This window comes from Lepisosteus platostomus, chromosome 10 (genome assembly GCF_059453375.1).
Source record: "Lepisosteus platostomus isolate fLepPlt1 chromosome 10, fLepPlt1.hap1, whole genome shotgun sequence".
Classification (NCBI taxonomy): Eukaryota; Metazoa; Chordata; class Actinopteri; order Semionotiformes; family Lepisosteidae; genus Lepisosteus; species Lepisosteus platostomus.
In genome coordinates this window covers 21749124-21774590 of record NC_142620.1, presented here as the reverse complement: position 1 = coordinate 21774590, position 25467 = coordinate 21749124, and the positions used below count along the sequence as shown (strand labels likewise).

General features: G+C 39.3%; 1 protein-coding gene across 1 annotated transcript in view; it reads right to left on the bottom strand.

Annotated features, from left to right (window-relative positions):
* Window positions 1-25467, bottom strand: part of slc25a21 (solute carrier family 25 member 21) — a 200066-nt gene that overhangs the window by 67043 nt on the left and 107556 nt on the right. The window contains exon 3 of the mRNA XM_088648789.1: window positions 10032-10080. Coding sequence (XP_088504915.1) covers window positions 10032-10080 — 49 coding nt within the window. The remainder of the gene's footprint in view (window positions 1-10031; window positions 10081-25467) is intronic.

Sequence of the window (25467 nt, the reverse complement as noted above, 5' to 3'; positions counted from 1 at the left end):
GGACATTTACAGTGCATAGCTGTTATAAGAGCCTTTGCTGAATATACATCCATTGAGTTCTCCTATCAGACCCATACACCAGCCTCCAAACATTTCCACGCTAGACATCAGCTCCATCCAGTGCGTTTCCAATTAGTTCTTGTAACATTCGGTGTCTGCAGCTACGACAGCTTTCTGCTTAGGTTTTGACAAAACTAAGTAATGGAGTTAGATAACGGTTGAAATATTTTTTTCAGAAAAGGGACTTTGTAAATACATCACTTTCTGAATTCATACTTATTCAACACTCTGGGTTGCAAAGGAGCCGGTGAATCATATTTTACCATACAGGTACGCATGTTTTTAATATGGACTCCTGATATTTGACTGAATTAAGAACAGACCCCTGTACTACTGTAAGGGAAATACGGTAATGCTTAATTCATTATGCTGAATCTAAAGTACTGCCTTCTGACCTTTCAGAACTTGTAGCTTGTTCTGCACCTAGAAACAGGCAGCTATTTAAGGTGTAAAGAAAGACTATGGTGGTTGCGGTTAATAAACACTGTAGTGGGCTGGCCCTTCAAGCACATTTTATAATGCTGCTGAACATTATACTAGATTTACAAGGACAGTGAAGAAATGGTAACTGCTTTCTTGTCCCTCACTGTTCTTGTGTGTATCTTCACATGGGCTATTCCTCTGTGTTCTAGGCACTCAAACCAAAAGGTATTTAAAGGTATTTAAAGCACATTTAGAATTTCATATTATTGGAAAACCAATAGTCTAGCTTCACTGTGTCAGAAGAAAATCACATTAAATTAAAACTTCATGTTTTAACTTTGTATAATGAAGGGAAATGAATTTTGCTCTAGATTTAATGCTTATGAGTGGATGCATATTTTGTTTCACAAGTTCACTAATTTATGAGTGTATACGGGGAGCACCGCGTGACCACATTACCAAGTTGCCCTGTTGTGGGCAATTGCACAGTGTCAAATTGAATAATTTAACCTTAAAAAACAAAACAATAAGGCTGCCTCGCATTAAGGGAGTATTACAAAGAAAACAGAAAGTGTACTTTTAACCCCCCAGATATGTGGTGAGATTCAGATTTAGGGGTTGTGATCTTATACTGCCCTCACTGTGCAAACCGAATGGACTTCACCTGTAATAAATGTATACCTTCAGAGCCAGGTCATAAATCCCACTTACATATATGGGTATATGATATCTACTCATGTATATCCCCAGCATCCTGCTTCTTCCTTTTTTTCTTAGCGGTCGCTTTCAAAGAGCTGCTTGCTGACTTTAAAAGGCACGCCAAGAAGTTTATTTACCAAGAAACTGCTGCCGTAAATGACAGACAACCAGCAAAATTTATTGACATATCCAGGATTTATGGAGGAGGTCAATCCTGAGTCGTGCCCGTGGTCCCCTAGTGGCCTGCCAGAGATCATAAAGCTTTAGTACTGGGCCATGATCTGTTTACTGCACACCGTATGGGTGGGGTGTAAAGTTTTTTATCATTTTTGTTCCACAGCGCCAGCGGAGACACATCCGGCGTTTGCACAAGCCGAGCAGACGGACCAAAGTTCTCAGACTCGAAGTGGCAAGACTGGTTTGATTTGGAAAAAGAAACAGTTACATAACAGATACAGAGTTTTGTGGCAACACTGAGGAGACAGAATTGAGATTCCAAAGAACCTTACGTTCTTGCGAAGCTGACAGAAATGTAGAAATTTATTTTTTTTCCGATTATATACACCATGTGCAATCACCAAGCTTGTTCCATCTTAGATTTTATATTTGACTTTTCCCAGCTAATTACAAGTGTTCTGGGTAGGTACTTTAAATCATTTTAGGATCTTTTTTAGACATAACAAATCCTATAGACAGATGATGTTCAATACTGCTGCCAGTTGTTGCAGAACACTGGAAGGAATAATAATAGTATAGTAATTTACTTTGTGCAGAGATCTTTTATAGACCCTGGCAGGTATACTGTATATAGATTATATTTAGTTGCTGTTTGGTATGGGAAGCAAGCTCATGACACAAAACCTTCTAAAGCCTGTCTGTGAAGCCCTGTTCAATGCTGAAATATGTCCTCTTCCATTTGCTTCCCATTAAATCTTTTCTCAAATTGCTTTTGTTGGAAGAGTTATTAACACAATAGAATAACACTGACAGAAAATGCCACAGAAAATCATTAAGATCACTCACAAAAAGACCACAACAATTGAGATATTAAGCTGCCAATGCAAATGTTGTTAAGTAAACAGCCCCGTAAAAAGAAGAATATAACCATAAAAACAGGATTCTTTGTCTCCAAGTCTTTTTTTCTAAAGCCAATACACAAATGGAGAAGCACAGTGGCTGAGGGACTTTCTGTATGGAATTTGATTCCACAGACATGGTGTTTGCTTGCTTTTATGATTTGATGTTCGTGTGATCTGCGAGGGACTGGTGCCCCATCCAAGTTATATTCCCACATTCCTCCCTGTGCTTCCAGGATGAGCTCCATTTTGCTGTGGCTTTCCTGGCATTAGCAGTTTTCCCATAATGGATCCATGGGAATCTATGAATCTATGAATAATCTGGTTCAAAATGTGGAGAAGCCTACAGTTCCACTCTGTTAATGACTGCTTTGTTTTAATTGTCTGTCTAAAAGCTGTTCCCTTTAACATTATTCCCCCTGTTTTGGATTATGACAGTGAAACTTCCACAGCTGTTTTTCTTACTGAAAAACCAGAAGGACAAACTGGAGAAGCTAAAGGTTTTATATTAGTTAGGAAAATGACCTCACACCTCTGTATCGCAGGATGGAATGAGAATATAAAAATAACTACTATTTGTTTTCTTTTGCTAATCTGCTGTTGTCACAACGATCTTTAGCCATGTGGTCAGAGGTTTATGACAAATGAGGGACAGGAATTCCACTGAAACACAATACAGCGCACAGAATGCTTGAGTGAAAGCAGAGTCTACAAACACTCTTCTTCATCATATAGTTATATGGCCTAATCCATCTAAGCTTTTAACATTATTTAAAAAGATACACGGACAGCATGGAGTTATGACAGTTAGTATTACTTCCATGTTTGAGTCCTGGGCTCAATTTCAGACCAGCACATCTTCTGTGTGGAGTTCTGTGTGGAGTTTGCATGTTCCCCTGAGAGTGAGTAGGTTCCCTGGTGTTTCTAAATTGTCTCTGTATGTGTCAGTGTGTGTGGCCTGTGAACTGGCGTTCCACTCCCCTCCCCCTCAATCTGCACCCAAAACATGGTTCTGAAGAAGGCTGGTATCCTTCTGACTGTGCTGCTCGCTTATTTACAGAAAGCATTTTTTGTTTTCCATTTCTTTTGCGTTATTTGATTTCAGGTGGAGAAAGCAGGTAGATTCTAGGTCATTTCATACTTTTTCTCAACTCAAGTAAAAACTTACACCCTAATCTAAAATCTATAAAGAAATAAAAGTTTTATAAAACACTAAAACTACGAATAGTTATTACTGACACTTATGTACTTTTGCAAATTAAAGACAGAAATTGCAATGCTTTAGCATACCATTGCTGTGCCCATTTTCAAAGGCAGGCTACTGCACACGTACCAGTTTCACTGACGGCTGCAGTAAGTGGGTTTGGGGGATAAATATAATTGCATAACATAGTTGGAGTGCTGAAAGAAATCGAAACGAAATCTGATGAGAGGGAAGGGGGACTAATCAGCTGTTCAAGTGACTAGCCAATACAGAAACAGCTCTCAGTGTGTGGGCAGAAGGATCCTCACTGGACCATGGAAGAAATTGCTGTTCTGACCTTTCTCAGCAGATGTATGCTTGATTTTAGTTGTTCTACTCAGAGGGATTTGCACAATTACAGAAAAACTTTCAAAACTGCATACTAAAACAGAAATTGTAAAAAAGGCACCTGAGAAATGGACATTCAATGTTTAATTATTGAACTTTCCAAGATTACCCTATGACTTATCACCCTTGCCGTTTCAGCAGCAGCTCAAATTCATTCAAACATCATAGCTTTGGGAGGTGGAAGGAAACACATTTAGAGACAACGCATGTGACCTTGTGTGGGAACATACAAACTCCACACAGAAGGTCCCCATGGTCAGATTTGAACTCAGTCCCCAAGAGTATTTAGGTAGCCGAACTAATCCCAATGCCGTTGTACTGCACATATTCAAAGACTATTTAATGACATTTTAAAAGAATGGCAGTAAAATGTTAACTGCTCCTTTTGAAGATGAGCAATGCTTTCCCAGAAGGGGTATGTTTTTCATCCATATCATGGTTTAGTGTGGATGGAATTATCATTGCCTGCATTTCTCACACAGGTGGCTTAAGGAGAACAACAGTTATTCTAGATATTTACAGACATAAATTATACTCCTTCCACAAAAGCTTCCGAGACACCGACTTGGTGGCTGCAGTCACTTATACAAGATTCCAGAATAAAGAACAAGAGGTGAAATAAAGGTTTTTGCTCACTGCCAATCTTAAAAAAAACAGCTTTCAAATATTCAAATATTTTAAATTATTTGAAAAAATAAATTTGAGCCGACTTAGGTATCTTTTACCGTATTTGTGATTCAAGCATTTTTTCTGTTGAAATGTGTGACGAATGATAATAAAAATATTTGAAATGGCTATGTGTTTCTCGCATGAAGAAACATGAATCCGTAAAATAACAATTCCTAAGTCCTTAAAATACTCTCTCCCTCACGTACACCCACTGAAGGATGAGCAATTCCATTTAAGTCAAATCATGAAGACCTATGACCTTCATACCCTAAACCTTCCACTGACGTACAGGAGACTCACACACTCAGTCTTGCATTAATGTGTTTGAGATAAACACCCAAGAGAGTAACAAGACCCGAGTGCATGGATACACAAAGCATAACCCAGATCAACTTCTGTTTGGCTAAAGGAAGGAAATGTTCACAGCTGGAGCCAATTCTACACAAATTGATCAGAGTTCCTTTCACCTTTCCTGAAGAGGAACACTGCTCCACATAGGATCTGTTTGGGAAACACATTTAATCAGCTCTATTCTTGGCATAAGAGAAAGAGTAAAGTAAAAAAAAAATGTCTCCACTGATTGTGGATCTATCAAAAGGAAAGCTATATGGGGATACAAGGTGCACAGGAATATACCAGGAATATGCAGACCTTCCAACAAGGCTGGCTGCACTTCTCAAAATGGATGGTATATCAAAAATTGTTTGACACACAAACAAAGAAAAATAAAACAAGATGTTGCACAAGCTACAATGAGATTCAAGCCATTGCACATTAAAGGCACATGAAAAATAATAGAGAAATGCTGATCATTTTGTTTTGTGGTCATGTACATGTACTGTAAGAAACAACTTGTTATACAGACAAATCCACTGTATAGTAACAAACAGAACTGAGGATACAGAGCTTAAAATAAAAGAACAGGCAAGCAATCGTACTTTAGTGTGACTCCAAATGAAGTTTTGGCACTTTAACAGTAAGAGGAGTAAACTATTCTCTTTGTACCCCAATTCCAACTGGACCTGATGATATCATATACAGTATGTGGAGCTGCAGTGAATATTTTTTCCATCTAGTTTTACTGTTTTGGTACAGTTTGGTACACAGATTGCTGGATATACACCACAAAATAAAATCCTGAGTTAAGCTACAATTCACTTAGGAAGCTAATATATGTTTAATTTGTGAATGTTAACATTTGAGTGCATTACTTCTAGGCAAAGCATTTTCATGGTCAAAATATCTATAACAAAAAACAGAATGCTGTTTTTCCACATAAAAACATTCATAAGAATGGACAACAATGTAATTCATGTTGTTTTTTGTTTGTGTTGCTGTCTTTTCAAAATTCCCAGAAAAAGACCAGAACGTTCTTTGTCTTTTCTGCAGGAAATCAGGGGAATGCACTGACAGGCATGCCAGCAAAGACTCTGCAGAATAACCTACTTCTAATCTCCTCCAATCCCTCAGCAAACCCAGGATACTCAAAGGCAGAACCTAGTCCAATCACAAGGCCTACCACAGCTCCAACAAGGAAGAGCCACAGAGCACCAGCAGCTCCATAATATCCGTGATCAAGCTAAATAGGGTCGCCAGCGCCCATATCACCCTGCAACTGACAACTGGCAACCCACTGAAGCTAAGCAGGTGTGAGCCTGGTCAGTACCTGGATGGGAGCTCCTGGGAAAAACTAAGGTTGCTGGTGGAAGAGGTGTTAGTGGGGCCAACAGGGGGTGCTCACCCTGCGGTCCATGTTGGTCCTAACGCCCCATTAAAGTGACGGGGACACTATACTGTAAAACAGGTGCCGTCCTTCAGATGAGACATAAAACCCAGGTCCTGACTCTCTGTGGTCATTAAAAATCATTTCTCAAAAGAGTAGGAGTGTTGCCCCAGTGTCCTGGCCAAATTTCCCATTGGCCCTTACCAATCATGGCCTCCAGATAATCCCTATCTATGAATTGGCTTCATTACTCTGCTCTCCTCCCCACTGATAGCTGATCAGTTCTGAGTGTTCATAGCTGATGTGTGGTGAGCGTTCTGGCGCACTATGGCTGCCGTCGCATCATCCAGGTGGGGGTTGCACATTGGTAGTGGTGGAGGGGAGTCCCCATTACCTGTAATGCGCTTTGAGTGGAGTGTCCAGAAAAAAGTGTAAGCAATTATTATTATTATTATTATTATAAATGCTTCTCTGTCACAACATGCTGCATATTCCAGCATACCTTGCGTTTAACAGCTTGGGGCTAACCCAAGTAATGAGCGGTTCAGTATGTGAGCTGTTTGAGACACAGGCATATCATGGTGACTGGAGGACGCCAAAGACACCCTCACATCCACGAAGACAAATGAGCCAAGAGGTTGCTAAAAAGGAGATAATGGAGTGAACGGAGAGAAAGCAAAGTGCTAAAGACGGAAACGGTAGATCAAAAGCAATATTGAAGCCAATATACTTATACAGTACATCCAATTATATATTTTACAGTTGGGTTAACCCTTTGCTCTTAAACTTTGGTTTACAAACTCCACCAAATACAATTTACATGAGCATAATACATACAACTCCGAGCGCTTTTCATGAAGGATGATGGATTTTACTGGACATTTATTCAGACATTAGGCATCAACGTTTCCATGAATCCAAAACCACACATTGCACAGCTGAGCAATGCTATGCTTTTCACTCAGCACCATGCCTTCATGTCTGATTAGCTGTTCGCTGTCTTGGCATTGGTTGCTGTCTCTGAACTCACTCAGCGTTGTCATCAACATACTAAGTCTATCATTCCTCCTTTGGGTAATGCTGAGGGAAAAGCATGAGCAGACTTGCACTGGCAAGAGGTTTATAGGGAGCTAATAATGCACTATCAAAACAGAGCATTTTACAAGTAGATTGCATTACACCAATACAAATTAGACACACCAATAAAACGTATTAGAAAGAATTGAATCCGGCTGTGGATTCCGGTTGAACCTAACAGTATGTCTATGAACAGTACTTGCTGTGCTTTTTGAAGAGGTAAGTGTCTATGTTAGAAACCAATGGACCATACAACCTGAACAGCTACAATGCTATCCGTTATTTTCAGGAATTCTAACAAGGTTTATTGGAAAAAGCTGAAAATGTAGTTGAGGAAGGTTGAGGATCAGACAGTACAAGCCCCCTCTCCACCTCCAGGGACTCTCTCATATGGATTCAATATCAAGAATAAGCTTCAATGCCAAGGACTACAGAACTGTAAGATACAGACAATGTTATTAATTCACCTTGAAGAATTAGCTGGGGCTTTTAAGAAAAAAAAACATTAAGGAGGGTTTCTGTAATTCGTTCTTCAGCATTCATTTCCCAGCAGATCTTATAACTCAGTCAAGCACAATCAAATTCAAGATTTCAGCTTGGATTCCTTGCAGCATGGATGTGCGCTAGGGGGCGCTTCCCATCGGATGTCCCCCCACAGCTCATGGAGAAATGCAATCTACTTCAGGCACATAATGATTAGGCCCTGTGAGGACATAACAGAGAGAAACACCCTTCTTGCACTGAATGCAAGGTGCTATCCCGAAAGACACTGCTTTCATCTGTTGCAGGGTGGGTGGCATGGTGGCACAGTGCTTAGCATGGCGGCCCTGGGTTCAATGCTAGACCTGAAGTGCTATCTGTGTGGCGTTTGTGTGGTCACCCCATGTTCCTGTGGATTTCCTCTGGGGGCTCTGGTTTCCTCCCATAGTCCAAAGACTGGTAGGTTCAACTGGCTCTGATGTGAGTTTGTGTGTCCGTGTGTGTGTGTTTTTGCCTGTGTGCTATGTGATGGGCTGGCGGCCTATCTTGCTTGCTAGCATAACTTCATGCTCCCCCACAGCCCTGAAGAAGAGGTTATAAAATGGATGGCTGAATGGATGGCAAAACTATGCCAGTACTTGGACAATGAACAAGAAAATCAAGGATATGTTACTTAATTGTATTTGCCTAATTCTTATAGGTAACATTATTTAAAAGTTGTTTTAATTTGCTAGTAGAACACCTTCATAGGGGGTACATAATATTATCTTCATTTATTACTATTTATCAGAACTGCTCAGTCCCTGACCACCTTTTACCTTCTCCTCCAGATTTATCTGTAGAAGATAAATCCTCTTTCACTCAAGACAGTATCAGTGGACATTTATCTTCAACTGATCATCATTCTTTACTGTACTGAATGGCTCTTACCTACATGTAGCTAACTGCTGGGTGGACATGCACAAGCCTTGTACTTGTAAGAAATACCTGCTTCTTAATTTTGACATTTGTATTTTTTACTTTCTGAATTTGAAAGTAGCCCTGGATAAGGGAATATTTTAAGCAAATAATTAATAATAACATTACTGAAGTTTAGAATCTTCTATAATTTTCTTTAGACAAATTTAGACACACGGGATACATTACTATTTATGTTGAGCCAAACATTATGTTAAACCCCAACTCTGAACCTAAACCAGACATTTTTTATAGTCTCTGCTATGATTTATATTTGATATCATTAGGAATACTTAAGTACACATATTGTTTCCTCCTAAATTCAACACAGAAGGAACATGACATCACAACCCTGCTGCAATTAATAGATAAAGGGAGTAAACTCTGTCGATAACATTAAAGTTTAAAACTGTATCCATTTTAAAACCTCATCTTATTTTTTTAACATTTGGAGCATCCCGCCATAGAGCTTCTGTATCTTTCTAAAGTGAATTTTGTTGCAGGAGCCACCTGTATTGATATGAAAGACATTGTGCCGGGGGGGGGGTCTGTCAAATTCAGCATTTGAAACTTTGATACTTGGTACTCTAGTATTCTTATGATACGCAGCTTACACTGTAGCACAGCAACACACAGCAACACACTGGCATGTCTCCCTCTTGGGTGTATGTTACCAGTCTATGGAATATGATGACATATAGAGCCAGTGGAATGGCTGACTGTACAACCAGCATTGAGCAGGCCTGAGGTCACCGTCACCAACAGGCCAGCATAGTGCTGCATTGCTGTTTTGTAAAGTCTATTGATCCAGAACACTGAATACTGTAAGTTCTGTAAAACCTACAGCTATGTCCTTATGTTGCGTCTCTGTGTATTAACTATACAGAAGTCTACGTACTGTATTCTTACAGACAGGCATGATTGTAAGGTTACAGAAAATATCAGGCAAATATGTTCTGTGTGTATGACGGTGTATCGGAAAGTGCTTATTCTCAGAGCTGGGCTTTGAAGGGAGACAGACCTCAGGGTGAAAATATTCTGATGCTATGATCCCTCATCCAGGACCTTCACTTTAGGAATGTCGAGGGAAGACTGACATTGTTGATTACGGCAAACACAATGACTCGACTCTAAAACTTCGGCGCTTCTTATCTTTCAAGCACTTGATGAATTCCAAAAGTGGCAAGCTCTGACACTGCAAATGGTGAGAAATCAGCTTCTGATTCAGAAGTGTCCCAGGACCAAGAGAGTGTGGCTCCAAAGCACAGAAACTCACCTGGTTTTCACCACATCCAGCGGGTGCATCAGGCAGATCTCCACCAGACCTGCAGAAGAGACAGAGAGTGTTACAGTATCTGTAAGGGCCCTGTCATTTTTAAAATCTACAGACTTGACACAGAAATAATCCATCCATCTTCTAACCACAGGGAAGCAGGGAAGCCAGAGCCTATCCCGGCAAGGCAAGATACACCCTGGATGGGATGCTAGTCCATCAAAGGGCACACACAGACATTAACACAGACAAGCACGGGCTGTGGGAGGAAACTGGAGCACCTGATGAAAACTCATGCAAACACAGGGAGAACAAACAAACTCCACACATATATTACCTTTAGAATTGCACCCAGGGCTCCAGCACTGTAACACCAGCATTACTAACCACTGTTTCACCATAAGTTCCCATGGGACTAATATTTGAACTTAATTCTTAAACCAATGACCTTTTGAGATAAAGTTTTACATAGTAAGTACAGCCTTGCAATGCAGTAGTCATCAGCTTTGATAGAGACATGACTGGTCTGATGCGAAACACTAAACACAAGATGGAGCAGGCACAAACACATCCACGGCTGGTTGCTTACAATGATACTGATGCTCAGGCACAACGTGTGTACTTATGGCAGAAAAGGGCAACTCCAGTTCTCAAGGACAGCCCTTACAGATTCTTTTCAATTAGCAAAACAGATGAAGAACACCTGAGAAAACAGGTCATTTGACTTCTAACCCAAAGAATTACTGTACAACTGAAGAAGTGCTGTGGAAGAACTGAATGACTCCCTCATATTTGTCAGTGTCTGTTTAAAAAAATGTAGCAAAGGATGTGACACACTGAAGAACGCTAACCATCACGTTTTTAACAATGAACCTTAACAAATCGTTTCAGTCACAAGGCAGCATCAAACAGGCCAGTCACAGATTGAAACCAGTTAGAGTCGGAGAGTCCAGGAATATTCCCCAACCCCTATGGCTCCGCAGTTTGATTTGTGAGTGTTGCAAAATATTTCTAGTTTAAAAACAATCTTGTACTTATAGACTGTTGTACTGCTCTGCACTGCAGCCCTTTTCCATGTCAATTGTATTGTATTTGTCCTGCACTTTATTTTTTGTATTTGTACACAGTTTCCTGTATTGTGTAAACGATACAGAAACTAACCCCTGTACTGAACACGCATAAGACATGTCTGATTTTTTTTTTATCAAGCATTTGTAAAGCACTGTACGTTTGTAATGCAAGCCTTATAAAATGGCTTGGATAAAGGCTCCAGCCAAAATCCACAATTTACAGAAGCTGCTCCCAAACAAATCTTGCCTCCTTGCATTCACCCAAGATGGATTATGGAGTGCAGAGTTTTCCTTCAGCAACAGAACGTGCATTAGGAAGTAATCTGCTGTCATAAAGCAGCTCAGAAGCAATGTGGTGACGTGGCCCGGAAGTGTCGTGGTGAGGAACAGGGGCCGGGGAGAGCCAGAAGTGGTTTACCAAGACATGCTTTCTAAGTAAACGGATTACAAATGTACTCTTTGAGGTAAAATAAATTAAATTTAGCACCCTTTCTTGTCATGGAGTTTTCTTTTATCTAGATTTACAGCTCTACTAATTGGTTAGTGGATGGAATGGTACTGGTGACATTGTAACTTGATTATATGTATGTGCACCATGTTATTTTTTAATATAAAAATATCACAAGGTTAGTGGAATTTGGTGACTGGCGTATGCAGTGTGTACAATCTGGTCTAACCTGCCATCCTTTCAGGTCCCTCTGACCCCCCACCCTGTGTTGCCCCCACAAGCATCAGTCCTGTGGAGTGACAAACCCATAGCAGTCTCATCTGAGAGCACGTGCTGTGTGAAATACTGATTCTGTCACATCCACTACTGAAACTCGAAACCCGGCCGTAATCCCTTCCATCGAGCCAGGAGATTTAGCAAGGAAGCAATATTGACTATTACACACTGGCCTCTTATACAAAATCAGCCTGGTGCCAGATTTCAACACCTCAGAGTGCCCAATTCACATCCCAACACAAGGATCAGACCCATAAGACAAAAGTTCATTCAACAATAACTGCTAGGCTTAATCAATCTGACTCATGGGGCCAGTGCAGCACATTGTGGTCTCGAGGACTTTAACCACCCTCTCAGGCACACCTTTACGACCAACCAAGTTGTAGGGTTGCAAGTTCTCCAGACTCCTCCTCTTTCTCAGGCAACTGTCTCAGGAAATCTTTAATGCCTCTGATACAATTTGATTACATGATCGCAAGGAGTAACCCTACCAGCCTGCACAAGGTATATGACTCACCAATACTCTCCTTGCACATTGCATGTAGATATTTTCAAGATGCATGCTGAGTGAAGTCACTGTCACGGTTTCATTTTGTTTTCTTGAAGCAGTCCTTTTGCTAACTGACTTTCAATCTTCCAGTGCATGTCTATAGGCAGTTCCTAATGCCAGTAGTGGAAGAGTAATCTGCTTGATTTCAGGATTTTCCTACAATCTTAAAGTGGGGGATTTAACATTTTTGCCTTGCATTTCAGTACTGCCCTTAACCACGGCCTCCTCTTGTATTGTTTGACCCTTATAAGAGACGTTTTGGGACAAAAATGAAATGTAATTATTTTAGTTATACTCTACCCTTTTATGATACATTTCTCTTTTCCAGGGCCATAAGAGAGAACAGAGGACCAAACTGGAAAGAGTAAAACTTCTTTTAATTACTTCAGAAGGATTAATACTACAAAGAAAATGTGATAGTAAAAACATTTAGGAACTGTTTGCCTACAGGAGGGAATATCAACCGGTGTCTCTGTAGAGCAGAAGAGATCTGTTTCCCTTGTCTTCTCTCTCAAGCTCAATGCACAGAAGGGGTTATACACCCCTGGCTATATGGGAGTCTTATTTGAGGACCCCAATATCTAAACTACCCTTCAGAATTTTCAAAGATGGGGAATTACAAAGGGTTTAGTTCTGTCTGGCTTGAAAAGAGGACTACAAAAGCAGAAACAAACCATGGAGACTGAAGCCATAACCATTTAAGAATCCACATTTATTGTTAATATTCCAAAGGTTGTTGTTTTGAAAAAAGCCAAAGCAATATCTTAGGGAGTAGCAGAGGTTAATGCTGAAAGTGTGAAGAAGAGCTATCATACCTGAAGACAGCTCCACAGAAGAAGGCTTGCAATTTTTTTCTTCTGTTTTACCATTTAATGTGAAATTAGACCTTCTATTTCCTTTGAACCTTGTATGCTAGTGTAATGCCCTATCATTATAGAATAGCTTATCTGAAATGTACAAGTTTCAATCATCTGAAAAATAATGAATTCATGATGGGAAAATCAATTTTTACTCACATGAAGAGTAGTTTTGTTATAATCCTCATAGATACTATTATATGAGCTTTATATATAAACTAAATATTATTAAACATTTTCATGATATGAAGGGTACTTTTGGACAAATAGAGTTCTGTATTTAAATTATGATCTAAAGACCAGACCAAAAGATGATCTAAAGACCAATCACATAAAAATCCTGACTGTGAAAATGAGACTTAATATAATATATATGAATAGTAATGACATTTTATTTGTTATTAATTTAGCCACTTTCAGTGTCAGATAATATCACCTGATACTAGAAAAAGCATCTTGTAAAAAATATCTTTCTTAGAACAGGTTTTGTATTTTAAAGGCCTGGAAAAAGACATCACCTTTCTCACCTTTTTATTTGATATAAGAATCTTATATTTATCTTCTAGAAGACTCCTTGAATGTTGACATGATGAGGTCAATTAAGTAATTTTCCTCCCCATATTTTAAAGTACTGTACAACAAGGGAGAGGGTTTTCTCATTGTAGTTTGAGCTAAGAATGTATATATAAACACACGCATCCAGCACATCCAGATCATCTGGAAAGCCTTTTATAATTCACAAAATGAATGCAGCATTATTTTTTTGTCATCTGACCACGAATACATCACACACTTACCACAGAACGTGGCTCACAAAATGAGCTAGAATAACTTATTTTCCATTAGCAGATTATTTTGTTTAAATTATTTGTTGAACTGCTTTACTCTTTTAATATTTAAAGAGCTGTTTTTTTGCAGAAGTTTAAAAATGCAGGAACCCATTAAAAATCATGTTATTTAAGAGACATTTGGGAGGAGGTTTAATAGTAATCTTGCAATTGTACTCTCCTACATATAAATATTGCCTGGCTGCCCAAAACTCTGTGCACATTTTTTCTATCACTCCTCTCCCCACCACAACATCACCCTTGGAGCTGCCTCCCTGGTTCATTCCTCTCAAGTGAGGGGGGCTGTGAGGGGGGTTTCCTCAGCCAGGTGAGTTAACACCAAAGTATTATGTACACTTTTCCTTTATATTCTTTGTCCAATTTACAGAAGATATTAGAATTAGACTGAAATACTGAAACACAAAACAGAGCAAACACAAATGTAGTTCTGTATATGTCGGCCTGGTGTCCAGGCTTCACACACCATAGTGCAGAACATCATGCAAATGCTTGATGTCTGTACTGCCAGCATAGGATTACTGTGGTTTTGGTTGGTGCTCATTTTAATATGGCAGGGCTGTGTAGCACACCAGTGGTGCCTTCTGCAGGCAGCCTAGCCCCAGGAGTAATTCAGAGCATGTTAAATTAAGACGCATGTGAAGGAAGCCGCAGAAATCTGCCCAGCATCTGCATCAGTTACTGTATGACAGACTGAGCTCCTTCGGTGTTTACTGCCATTCCAGCAGATGCGCGTCACTGACGTTCCATGTGCCTTGACTTTTCATGCTTTAACTGGAATAAACAAATGACTTCAAATCATACAGCACATGCTAGCCTTTTCATATAAAGATGCCACCAAAATTAAATTAGGCAAATTAAAACAACAAAGCTTCAAGATTACTGGTGCTGACGGAATATGGCCACATGAATGAAGCTCAAAGACTGAGGATGGCAAATTGACTGCATGTTGCCTTTCAATTGAGAAGAGAGCGCCCTGAGATCCACATTCTGTGGTAAGTGCTTGATGTATTCGTGGTCAGATGACAAGAAATTAATGGTGCATGCATTTTGTGAATTATAAGGGCTTTCCAGATGATCTCGATGTGCTGGATGCGTGTGTTTATATATAAAATTCTTTGCTCAAACTGCGAAGAATTACAATGAGTAAAACCCTCTCCCTTGCTGTACTGTTGTGTTGTCAAGCATATTACCCTGCTATCCATTAGCAGAGTGTAAAAATGACAAATGTCTTCTGAAAGCTTCTGAAATCATGTGCAGCTTACTGACAACTAATGATAGTTGTCGAGGAGATCTGTTTTTGGATCTCCTTGTTTTTCCTGAATGGGGAAGAAGCTCAGTTGTATTTTTAACGTGTAACAGAAATGACTGCTCACACAGTTCATACTGGACTTGTTATTTCAACACTACACAGTAAGTACTGCCTCTCCTGTCCTCTTGTTTATTTGGGACCTACAAGTCTACTTATGTTAAGACTTATGTTCCTCTTGCGATTACTTGATTGTTGTAGTTTTGGGCACTATTACCTTTGAGAGTCATGTCATGTTGTGTTTAACTGTCCCATGACTTTCTTGTGGAGGAGGCTCTAAGGGTGAATATCCTAGATAGTAGCAAAAATATGGAACCAGGGTTTCTTTTTGTCTGTTGTGCCTTCCTAATCTCCTGGGCTTCACTATTTTGTCTATGTCCTCAAAGACAAATAAATCTACAACTATTTTCTAAAGCCATCTTGAACTAAAATATTCATTAACATGTTCCTGTGTACAATTATTTTTATATATATCTCTCAAAGAGTTAAATTTGAGCAAACGTACAGTATCATATCTGTCTTTCGCTGAATAAATTAACATGCAACGACTGCATTATCAAACTACTGATGTCATTAGCAGTTTTATAATCGTCAAAATATATATATACTGCATAAAAAATCTAAAAATAAAGTGCCATTGTGTTTGTTTATTAAGCCAGATTATATTTAAAAAATGTGGATGGAAACATACACTCCACGAATTGGTAAAATTGGTTAATAAGTTCTAAACGATCAAGTTTATCAAGGCTATCATGCTAAACATTCTGACTTGAAGCCTGTCAGTGTTTTACAAACCCCAGTAAACACTCTCTGACTCCAAACATTTAAACCCCCTGACCAAAACTATTTTATTCCAATTCTCAGTGCAGACCTGTTATTTACTTTAATGATTTCCTTCACAAATTCACGATTGTATATACAGCTGTTCCCCAATATGTTTTCATTTTAATTTGGCTTTTTTAAATATATTGACTATAAACAGAATGGCAGGTCCCAGGGGCTTATTCAGGAAAACTCTTTAAAAAAAAAAGTTTATTTGTACATTGTGATAACCAGGGAACAGGAGGGTTAATCTTAGTCCAGAAATCAAGATCAACATCTATTACAATGAAGCTTTAAAACTTTGATATCTCAATTCACTGTTTGCTTAATAAACGGTAGGTATATTTGCAGAGGCTTGACAAAGAATAACTTTGTGAAGAAGGGGGTGACATTTTCTAGGTTCACTTCTTCTTTAGCAGGGATTAATTCTAAACCATCTCCCAGGCCGGGATTACAGCCGTGTTTCACTGAAAGCTACAATCTGAAAACAATGTGTTCTGTCAGACACTTTTTGCCAGCTTTTGTACCTTATTTAATTCGCACAACCATCACCATTTCCTCCAGCGAAGTAAAAATGTCAGGTTGGCATGCTTAAGACCAGTGCAAAAAATACATCAGAAAAATGAAGGCAATGCATATTTGGAGAAAAATATTTGAAACAGACTTTATACTTTAAAGTCTAAGGTGTGCCAGTGGATTGGGGCCCAGAAAAAAATGGTGGATTGAGGTTGAGTTTCATGCTCCAAAAATACCTGTACAGAAAATTTGTAGACAAAATGAATAAAGATAAACAAAATATTTTCTAAATCAAAGACCTACAGTATGAGTAATAGATTATTATTTCAATGCAAACATGCAATATGCAAAGTACTCTAGGACATATTTTTGATTGAACAACAGCTGTTCAAATGCAAATTCCACAACAATTTTCTCTCATGTCAGTTTATTGTAATTAAAGACTACGAATACAAGTACTTATGATCCAGTGATTCAAATATATTCTAACATATATAAAAACCTCATGTGTTTAAAGTGCACAGGAAATACAGAATGACTCAATGCCAAGTCTTCACAATCTTGAGAAAAGAACACTGATAATCAGCCGCTAGTAAGATTTGTCCCTGCTCCTCTACTTCAGTGTATAGTTCAGCATATAGCCTTCAACTATGCTGAAATACTCTGGAGAGGTTTGCTGGTAAAAAGGAAAAAATAAAAGGTAAAAAATGTAGCCAGAGCTATCTGCAAACAAGACATCTAGAGATTTGGAATAAATCCAAGAGCAATACATCCATTAATTTTCTCAGCAGTACATTAGGACAATTTGTTAAAATGACATTTCTGAGCTCAATCTATTCTCTGGCTTTCACGCATAAGTCAAGTCGCCATAACATTTGCAAAAGGCCGATTAATTAATCATCACCGCCAGCCCTATTCTAAAATTAATCACGCTTTAGTAAAACGTGTTTTCCTTTCTCAGCCTCTGACACAGTGCAGAGGCGAATGATAGTGCAGCAGATGTCTCCACATTACGAGGAGACCCCTCTCCTCATGCCTCAGTCTGGAGGAGCCTTAAGCAACCTGGGCACTCAGTTTCTATTTGGGAACAGCATTTATCCTCTTGAAAGGTACAAAACTGGCTGTGGCACAAGTAGCAGAAAAAACTTACAAGCCTTTGTTTGGTAGAGTATGTGTGTTTTACGCAAACAGGGTCCAGCTCTTGTCCCTCACTGTTACAAACAGGTTTTTCTGGGGGCAACTGGACATTTTCCAGGGAAAGCCACCAGGAAATTCTAATCAATAAAACTTAAACATGAACCTTTAACAGGAAAAGACAAAATGTTGTAATTTATATGTTTTAAATAGCATGAAATATGTTTTAAATAGCCCATAGCCTGTGGTCTGGCACATAACACTGAATAAATGGTGGGTTGCAAATTAAAGCTGCTGCATACACTTAAGCAGTACTTAAGGAAGAAAAATAACAAACAAAACATCCTGATTACATGCTCATTTTGTCCTGATATTATCAATGCACCTACTCTTGTTGCATCGATTCTTGTCTGATATATTTTTATAATATACTGTATGTGGTTTTCTCTTTGTGTTTTTATGTAGATTCTGTATTTGCATAGATCTCAGTTTTGAAAGAAATTGTTTCTTCTAAGGCTTCGTAAAAACGACTGGGAAGGAAGTGTGCTAAGAGAAGCAAACTAGTGTTGCCACTGATGAATCATGAAGGTGTGACGCTGCAATATTTCTTCTCGTTTCATTTCACTCACGCTTAAGAAACCTTTTCAGATTTTTCTCTTCTCACCCAGTTGCCATTTAGGGAAGGTCATTTAGGTACAAACAGTGGCATTCAGTTGCCCAAGAGATATGTAACAGGAAACAGAACATAATGGCTGAACAAAGTTGATTTTTCCTTTAAAAGTTGCTACATAAAATCACAGAGACACTAGGCCCACCAAGAGTTTGAGAACGTTGCCAGGAAACTACCAGTACCTGGTTGCCAAATAAACATTTAATATTTTTAAATCAATACTACATCAGTAACAGGGGTAATCAGCACCAGGAATGAACATTACTAACCGTATAACAGTTACTGTGTTATGCCTCCAAGTTATTACAAACCACCACTTGTGTTCTGTGTACTTATACATCATTTAAGTACGTACTAGGTGACTTATGAGTTTGTCCTCAATCTCAAAAACAATCTTATAAATAATGGAACAACTCCAAACATTTTTAAAAAGCAATAATATGAGCCAGATTAATTATACGCACACACCTTTTTTTTGACCCTGTAACAACAGCCTTCCTGGTTTAAAAGAACACTTCTTGTGAAAATACTGTATGGATTCTCTTGGATCATTAGAGATTCTTCCACCAGAGGCAAGTGGACAAACCGGTAATTGAATGCAGGACATAAGAATGACAAGGAAGGGTCTATTATTTTTTATTGAAAATTTTGGACAAACACGCCTGGATGTTTGTAAAGTAGAAATGCAACAAGAGTTGTTCAGCAGGTGGTAAAACAAGCCGTGATATTACATTAATTTGGAATCTATAGTGACAAGCGATTCAGAGCTGAGATGGCGATGTGTGTCAAATTGGGTACAATCTCATCCAAGAAACTGATGAAACCCTTCAGGCTCAAGACATTCAAACACTAAACACCGTGTATGCGTCTGAAAATAGAAGGGATAATTTGAAAGGAAGTGTGACCAGCTTCACATTGAACACAATAAAATAACTCTGCTCAGAACACTCTGCAAGAGAAGGCCCGTTAAATTGTGTCTGTCCATATCACCCTTAGGTGGAAAGTGTTAAGTATTGGACATGAGCTGATTATACTGAGTACTATGGGTGTGTGCTGAGACTTATTGAGAGAGGTGACTGCAAAGAAAATTCAGACCTCTGCTTTCAAATGAAATCATATCAAATGATATGAGGGATATGAATGATGGCATTGAAGATTAGCTTTTGAAAATAAAATTTAACAAAAATCCCCTGGACAAAACTACTGATGTTTGCAGCACAGCTATATCAGATTTTGTGACACGTACTGCCGGGATAGGACACCGCTCAAAAAGGTACTTTGTTGCATTGATCCCACAGCAGCACAAAGGCAAACAAGTGCTTCCACTGCCTGGGTGACAACATGATTGAAGAGAGAGAAAACAAGCTGGCGTGCTCACAGAACTTTGCTGTGAAAATGGTCAGCCCCATGAAACCATGAAAAACAACTGTCTGGCTTCCAGGCATTTTGCTGCTTTGTGTGAGAGTAGAGATTCTGATCTCATGCACCACCAGTTTCACAGTAAGGATAGGGGCAGGTGAAAGAGTTAACCTGTTGGACTTCCCTTGTGAAGTGAGGACAGAGGTGCATGCACTTCCCAATCAGAAAAGGTCTCCCTTGGCAGTTAGTTACACAGGCACTGAATTGTTTTGCCAAACATGGCTGACATCTGACTAACTGAGCCAGCCAAACCTTTCAATATAAACAGCACGAGATGTTTGGTTGCTGACAGAACTGAAGGGTTCTGTAAACTGTTCTCTGATCCAGCTGAAGAAGCCGTTGCCCATTATACAGCTTTGGCAACCCAGCTTATGGAACGATCAGATGATGCTTCAGTTTACAAAACATGACCTTCTTTCTTTTTGGATTTCAGTGGCCAAGGATTACTATATACTGACAATGAACATTTATTTCACCTTTAACTGCTATACTTCTTTACAAGTCAAGTTCCAATCTTGACTAAGAGTAAAAAATAAAGTGCGAACAACTTTGAATTCCACTCTTCATTCTATATTTCACTAGGTAGAGAGAGCTAGATGTTTGGACAAAACGTCCTAGTATGTCTTGGAGTCTATGATTTCTCTTAATAATAATAATAATAACAATAATAATAATAATAATAATTGCTTACACTTATATAGCACTTTTCTGGACACTCCACTCAAAGCGGTTTACAGGTAATGGGGACTCCCCTCCACCACCACCAATGTGCAGCATCCACCTGGATGATGCGACGGCAGCCATAGTGCGCCAGAACGCTCAGCTATCAGTGTGGAGGAGAGCAGAGTAATGTAGCCAATTCATAGAGGGGATTATTAGGAGGCCATGATTGGTAAGGGCCAATGGGAAATTTGGCCAGGACGCCAGGGTTACTCTTTTCGAGAAACGCCCTGGGATTTTTAATGACCACAGAGAGTCAGGACCTCGGTTTTATGTCTCATCCGAAGGACGGCACCTGTTTACAGTATAGTGTCCCCGTCACTATACTGGGGCATTAGGTCCCACACAGGCCACAGGGTGAGCACCCCCTGTTGGCCCCACTAACACCTCTTCCAGCAGCAACCTTGGTTTTTCCCAGGAGGTCTCCCATCCAGGTACTGACCAGGCTCACACCTGCTTAGCTTCAGTGGGTTGCCAGTTGTGAGTTGCAGGGTGATATGGCTGCTGGCCCAAAGCGACTCCAAAACATAACAGACAGATATTTCACTTTGTGCATGAATATTGTCACAATGTGAGCTTTATCTTTTTTTATTGCAAACATAACATTGATGAGCCTGTCCAAAAAGCCTTTCATTCCTTCATAAGACAAGGTCCCAATTGTCATATTGATCTAGTTTGGCAAATATGAGTCACTTGCTTTTGTGGTTCACTCTCTGAAAAGGTTTCTTCTTTGCAACCTGGCAATGAATGCCACAGGCAAAGTCAACTGGTAGTTTCCATGGACATTGTGTCCATGTGTTGGAGATCATCAGCTGTTTCTACAGTGCACTACACTACACTACAGTGCAAAATGGAAGATTCAGCTTTTTCCACTGAAAAAGGATGGAGGATGTTCGGTATTGGGCAAGAGCTGATTATACCAAGCGCTGTGGGTGCGTGCTGAGAATTATTGAGAGAAGCATTCGATTGCAGTCTATGGAGCACAACGTCAGCCAAACTTTGACATGCCAGCATGACAATTATATAAAACATGCATCCAAACTGACAAAGAAAAGGCTAACTGCGCACAATGGGTTGGATTGGCCATCTCTAACTCCAGATGTCCATCTAATCAAACATTTGTGCTTTGAAATCAAAAAGGCAGTTCACAAACTCAACTAGAGCAATTCTGTTTGGAGTACGGATCAGAAATCCTCCCTCTGAAGTGCCATAGGCCAACAGCACATTAGAGGAGGCATCTTGTTAGTGTTGTCTATGCCAGAGGAGGATTTACAAAATATTAAGTACAAGGATGTGAATAAATACGATCCTTATAGTTCCTGGAATATACGATTTTGCTCTGTGCAGCACTATAAACATTTTTAGAATTGTTTTAAACAAAGTGGGCACTGAATATTGTAATTAAATTTATCTAATGTACCTACCTGTCTTGTAAAGTTTTGCCCTAAATGAAACCACTTGCTCATGGTTGATTAGTACACAACACTGCAGGCATAATCAACCTTTTAGACTACTCTGATAAAGTGTTTTCTCTTATCACTGCAAAAGCTGAGTTATATTTCACGTTGATAAGTTCATGTGAAATAACTTTTAAGATCGAAGCTCTCAGACATCTTTTGCTTGCTGATCTTTTTTGGACTTTCTCAGAGGCTTCTATAAAATGTTTATGATATGGAATACTAAAACTGCGTGAACTTTTCCAAATGCAGTCAAACTAAGGTATTGTCAAGTTTTAGCATAACCTCTCTTGGCTTGTACTTTATGCTCCCTACTATAAACATTCTATTTGTGTTTTTTATTGCTTCTTTACTCTGCCAAGTAACTGAATTTCTCCACCCATCCATTTAGCCACTCACCCTGGAGAGCCCATTACAGTAAGATGGAGCCCATCCTGGAAAGGAAGGGTGTGAGGTAGAATGCAGGACACAGGACAGGGGGAAAGGGACAATTCAGAACACAAAACCAAATTCAAGCAGCGTGTCTGTTAGAGGTGGGAGGAACCCAGACAAAATCCCCACAAATGCAACAAGACCATGCAAACTCCCCATAGACAGGCTCAGACTCAAACTCAGGACCCAGGCTGAAACTAGAGAGGAATTCATTGCATCACCCAAATCTCCACATGCACTAACTCTGCACTACCAATGATGTCTGACTTACATGTTGTGTTTTCTTTCTTCTCTTTTCAGCATAGAATAAACCTTTACTTTTTCCTTTGCAGCCTACGCATGCTGACGCAGCTACCTACTTGAATTACATTTATTTTCCTTCTGTTCATAACTTGACAGTTCTAAATTTCTTTTCCCATGTCTATTTCTGAGTATTATCAATCATAATTTATACAGTTCTACCTGTATCCCAGGTACAGATATTCTGCAGCAGCTGCAGGTACAGGTATGTAAAATAATTTTGTAAGTGCACCATGGTCTTTGTGAAATATATAAAGATGAAGTACCTTGCTTTGTTCATTCCTGCATTATTTGTCCAAGAAATTGATTCCCCCAGTTTTAACTTTAAGAATTGATGTCTTTATATTTGAGGCACTAATCATTAATGGAATCACAATTCATTTCCATCATGTTTTTAGATTAACCATTTTCAAAAAGTCAGTGATTGCATAAAAACCAGAACACAGCATGGCTTGGAAAAAATGCTTGTCCCTAACATTTAGTGCAGAGTCCATGCAAATGAAACTGTATAAAAGGAGACATGTGGCTCTGAGCCACTTACAGTCTTCTAAAATAATGCAAAACATGACAAACACAATAAATTAGAACAATAGACCTGTAGGGTCAAGGATGTTAGTTAGGGCAGTGAAGCAATTTTAGTTGGAGTCTCCTGCTTCATCTCTACCCACAAGGATGTTAACTGCAAGATACAGAGTGGATTAATTTCATTCAGGACCAAAGCATTTGCATGGGTTACTAAAGCTTTTCCAAGCAGCTTTTAATAAACAAATACAGATCTTAGAGCTACGGAAGGCTACTTTGCGTGAAGTGCTAGCAGATCATTTTACAATCCACAATGACGGCAGAATGCAGTGCAGCTTTTGATGACAGAAATCCAATAAACATAATTTGAAATGATCCATAATTAGTGAGCGCAAGGCTTTCAAAAGACTGCATGTGTAGCTGGGTGAGATTTATCATCAACCTGCAGTCACTGTGCTTTGTGTACTGTCACTCATGGGACTTAACAGCTGTCCTAAATGAAGCCAAAGAGCAAACATTTCAAAATTATTTTAGAATAATATAGTGATATCTTTAAATTAAGCCAGGAAGTGGCTGCCATGTAACTGCTTGTGAAGTGTGATAAAAACATAATGAATATTTGAAGGTTCAAAAGACCTCACAAAATTTGAATGCTTCTAATGTCTGGAACACGTTGCCAGTACCATTCAGTCCTGTTTTGTCAGCCTGCTGCATATCCTGAAGACTGGAAAAAGCCAATTGCTCTCATTTCCCTCCAAATGGTATTTTTCCTTAAAGCATCATCACGAACAGTGACAGCCAAGCCATCAGTCTAAGGAAGGCCAATTTCATCATTTAATATAAACAGTCTACAACTGAAATTAACATCAGTGTCTAATAAAAAGGTCTTTTGGAAATATGATACACAGGCCTAAGTTCTGCTATTTTGCCCCAAAGAAGAGGTACTACAATGAAACAGGTATTGCCCTTGCGACAGCCTCCTTAGTATAAATGCTTAAGACTAGAAAATGGCTTTATATCACTGAAACATGCTCACATTTTTCAATGGCACTAGACTTTGCCTACAGTACATGTAGAACTTGAAACTGCCTCAGTAACAGCAAGTAGACCATGGAGGTCAAATCTAGGTTACTTTGTGAATATGCCATGGCAGCTGCTCCCCATTCATTGCATATTGAACCAATCTCCATTCTAGAAAAATATGTAGGCAACGCTCCCTCCCACACATTCTCACACACACAGGTTGCGATTTCCCTGTACATTCAGAACACACTTTCTCCAAATTAAGAACGAAGCCTACTAAACCATGGACACTGTGCTTCTATAACTCTCTGTGGCTGGTGCTGCTGGAAAGGGACAGACATTGCTCTCCTGCTTTGACATCGTTAACGCTCATCTAATGAATCAGGAGGTAGCGGGGGCCTGCATTTTCCAAGACTGTCACTTCTCGGCTCTCTCTATCCCTCATTTCCCCCAGAGGGCCCTAACAGTTTTAAAACCAGGCCTCCTGGCCCGTATTTAACGGCCTTGTCCAAAAGGGGTCTGAGGTTGGAGCAGATCAAAGGTGTGCCACAGACATAAAGAACAGCTGTCATTCATTTGCCTCTAATTAACCACATCTGACCAATGGCGCTCCAGAGAGGCTCTCCTCACCTATTAGAAGTGACCTGTCTCTGAAAGGTAAGAGCGAGCTTGCTTTTTGTTTACACCTCCAAAAAGCGCTTTCTTTTAATGAAAAGCACATACAGTAGCTCGGATTCTGTTTGATGACTGGCACGAGAAAACAGTAAAGTCTGGGGAAAATTCCAGCAAGAAAAACAGTCAAATCAATTAAATACACCGGCCTCTACACGAAAGGTTTAGCTTTCACTCTTCATTATTTTTCTGATACCTCAAGAAGTTTTACAGCAAAGTAAGACTCAATAAAGCTTTTTCTGCAGCATTTTCAGCACTGACTTTTAATTGGCTTTAAATTTCATGTGACCTGAGAGTTTTAAACAGCAATATTGATGCTGATACATAAATAACAAGAACCAAAAACAACATTTTTCAAACAACCTCACAGCAGTCTAAAGCTGAGACAAAATATTTT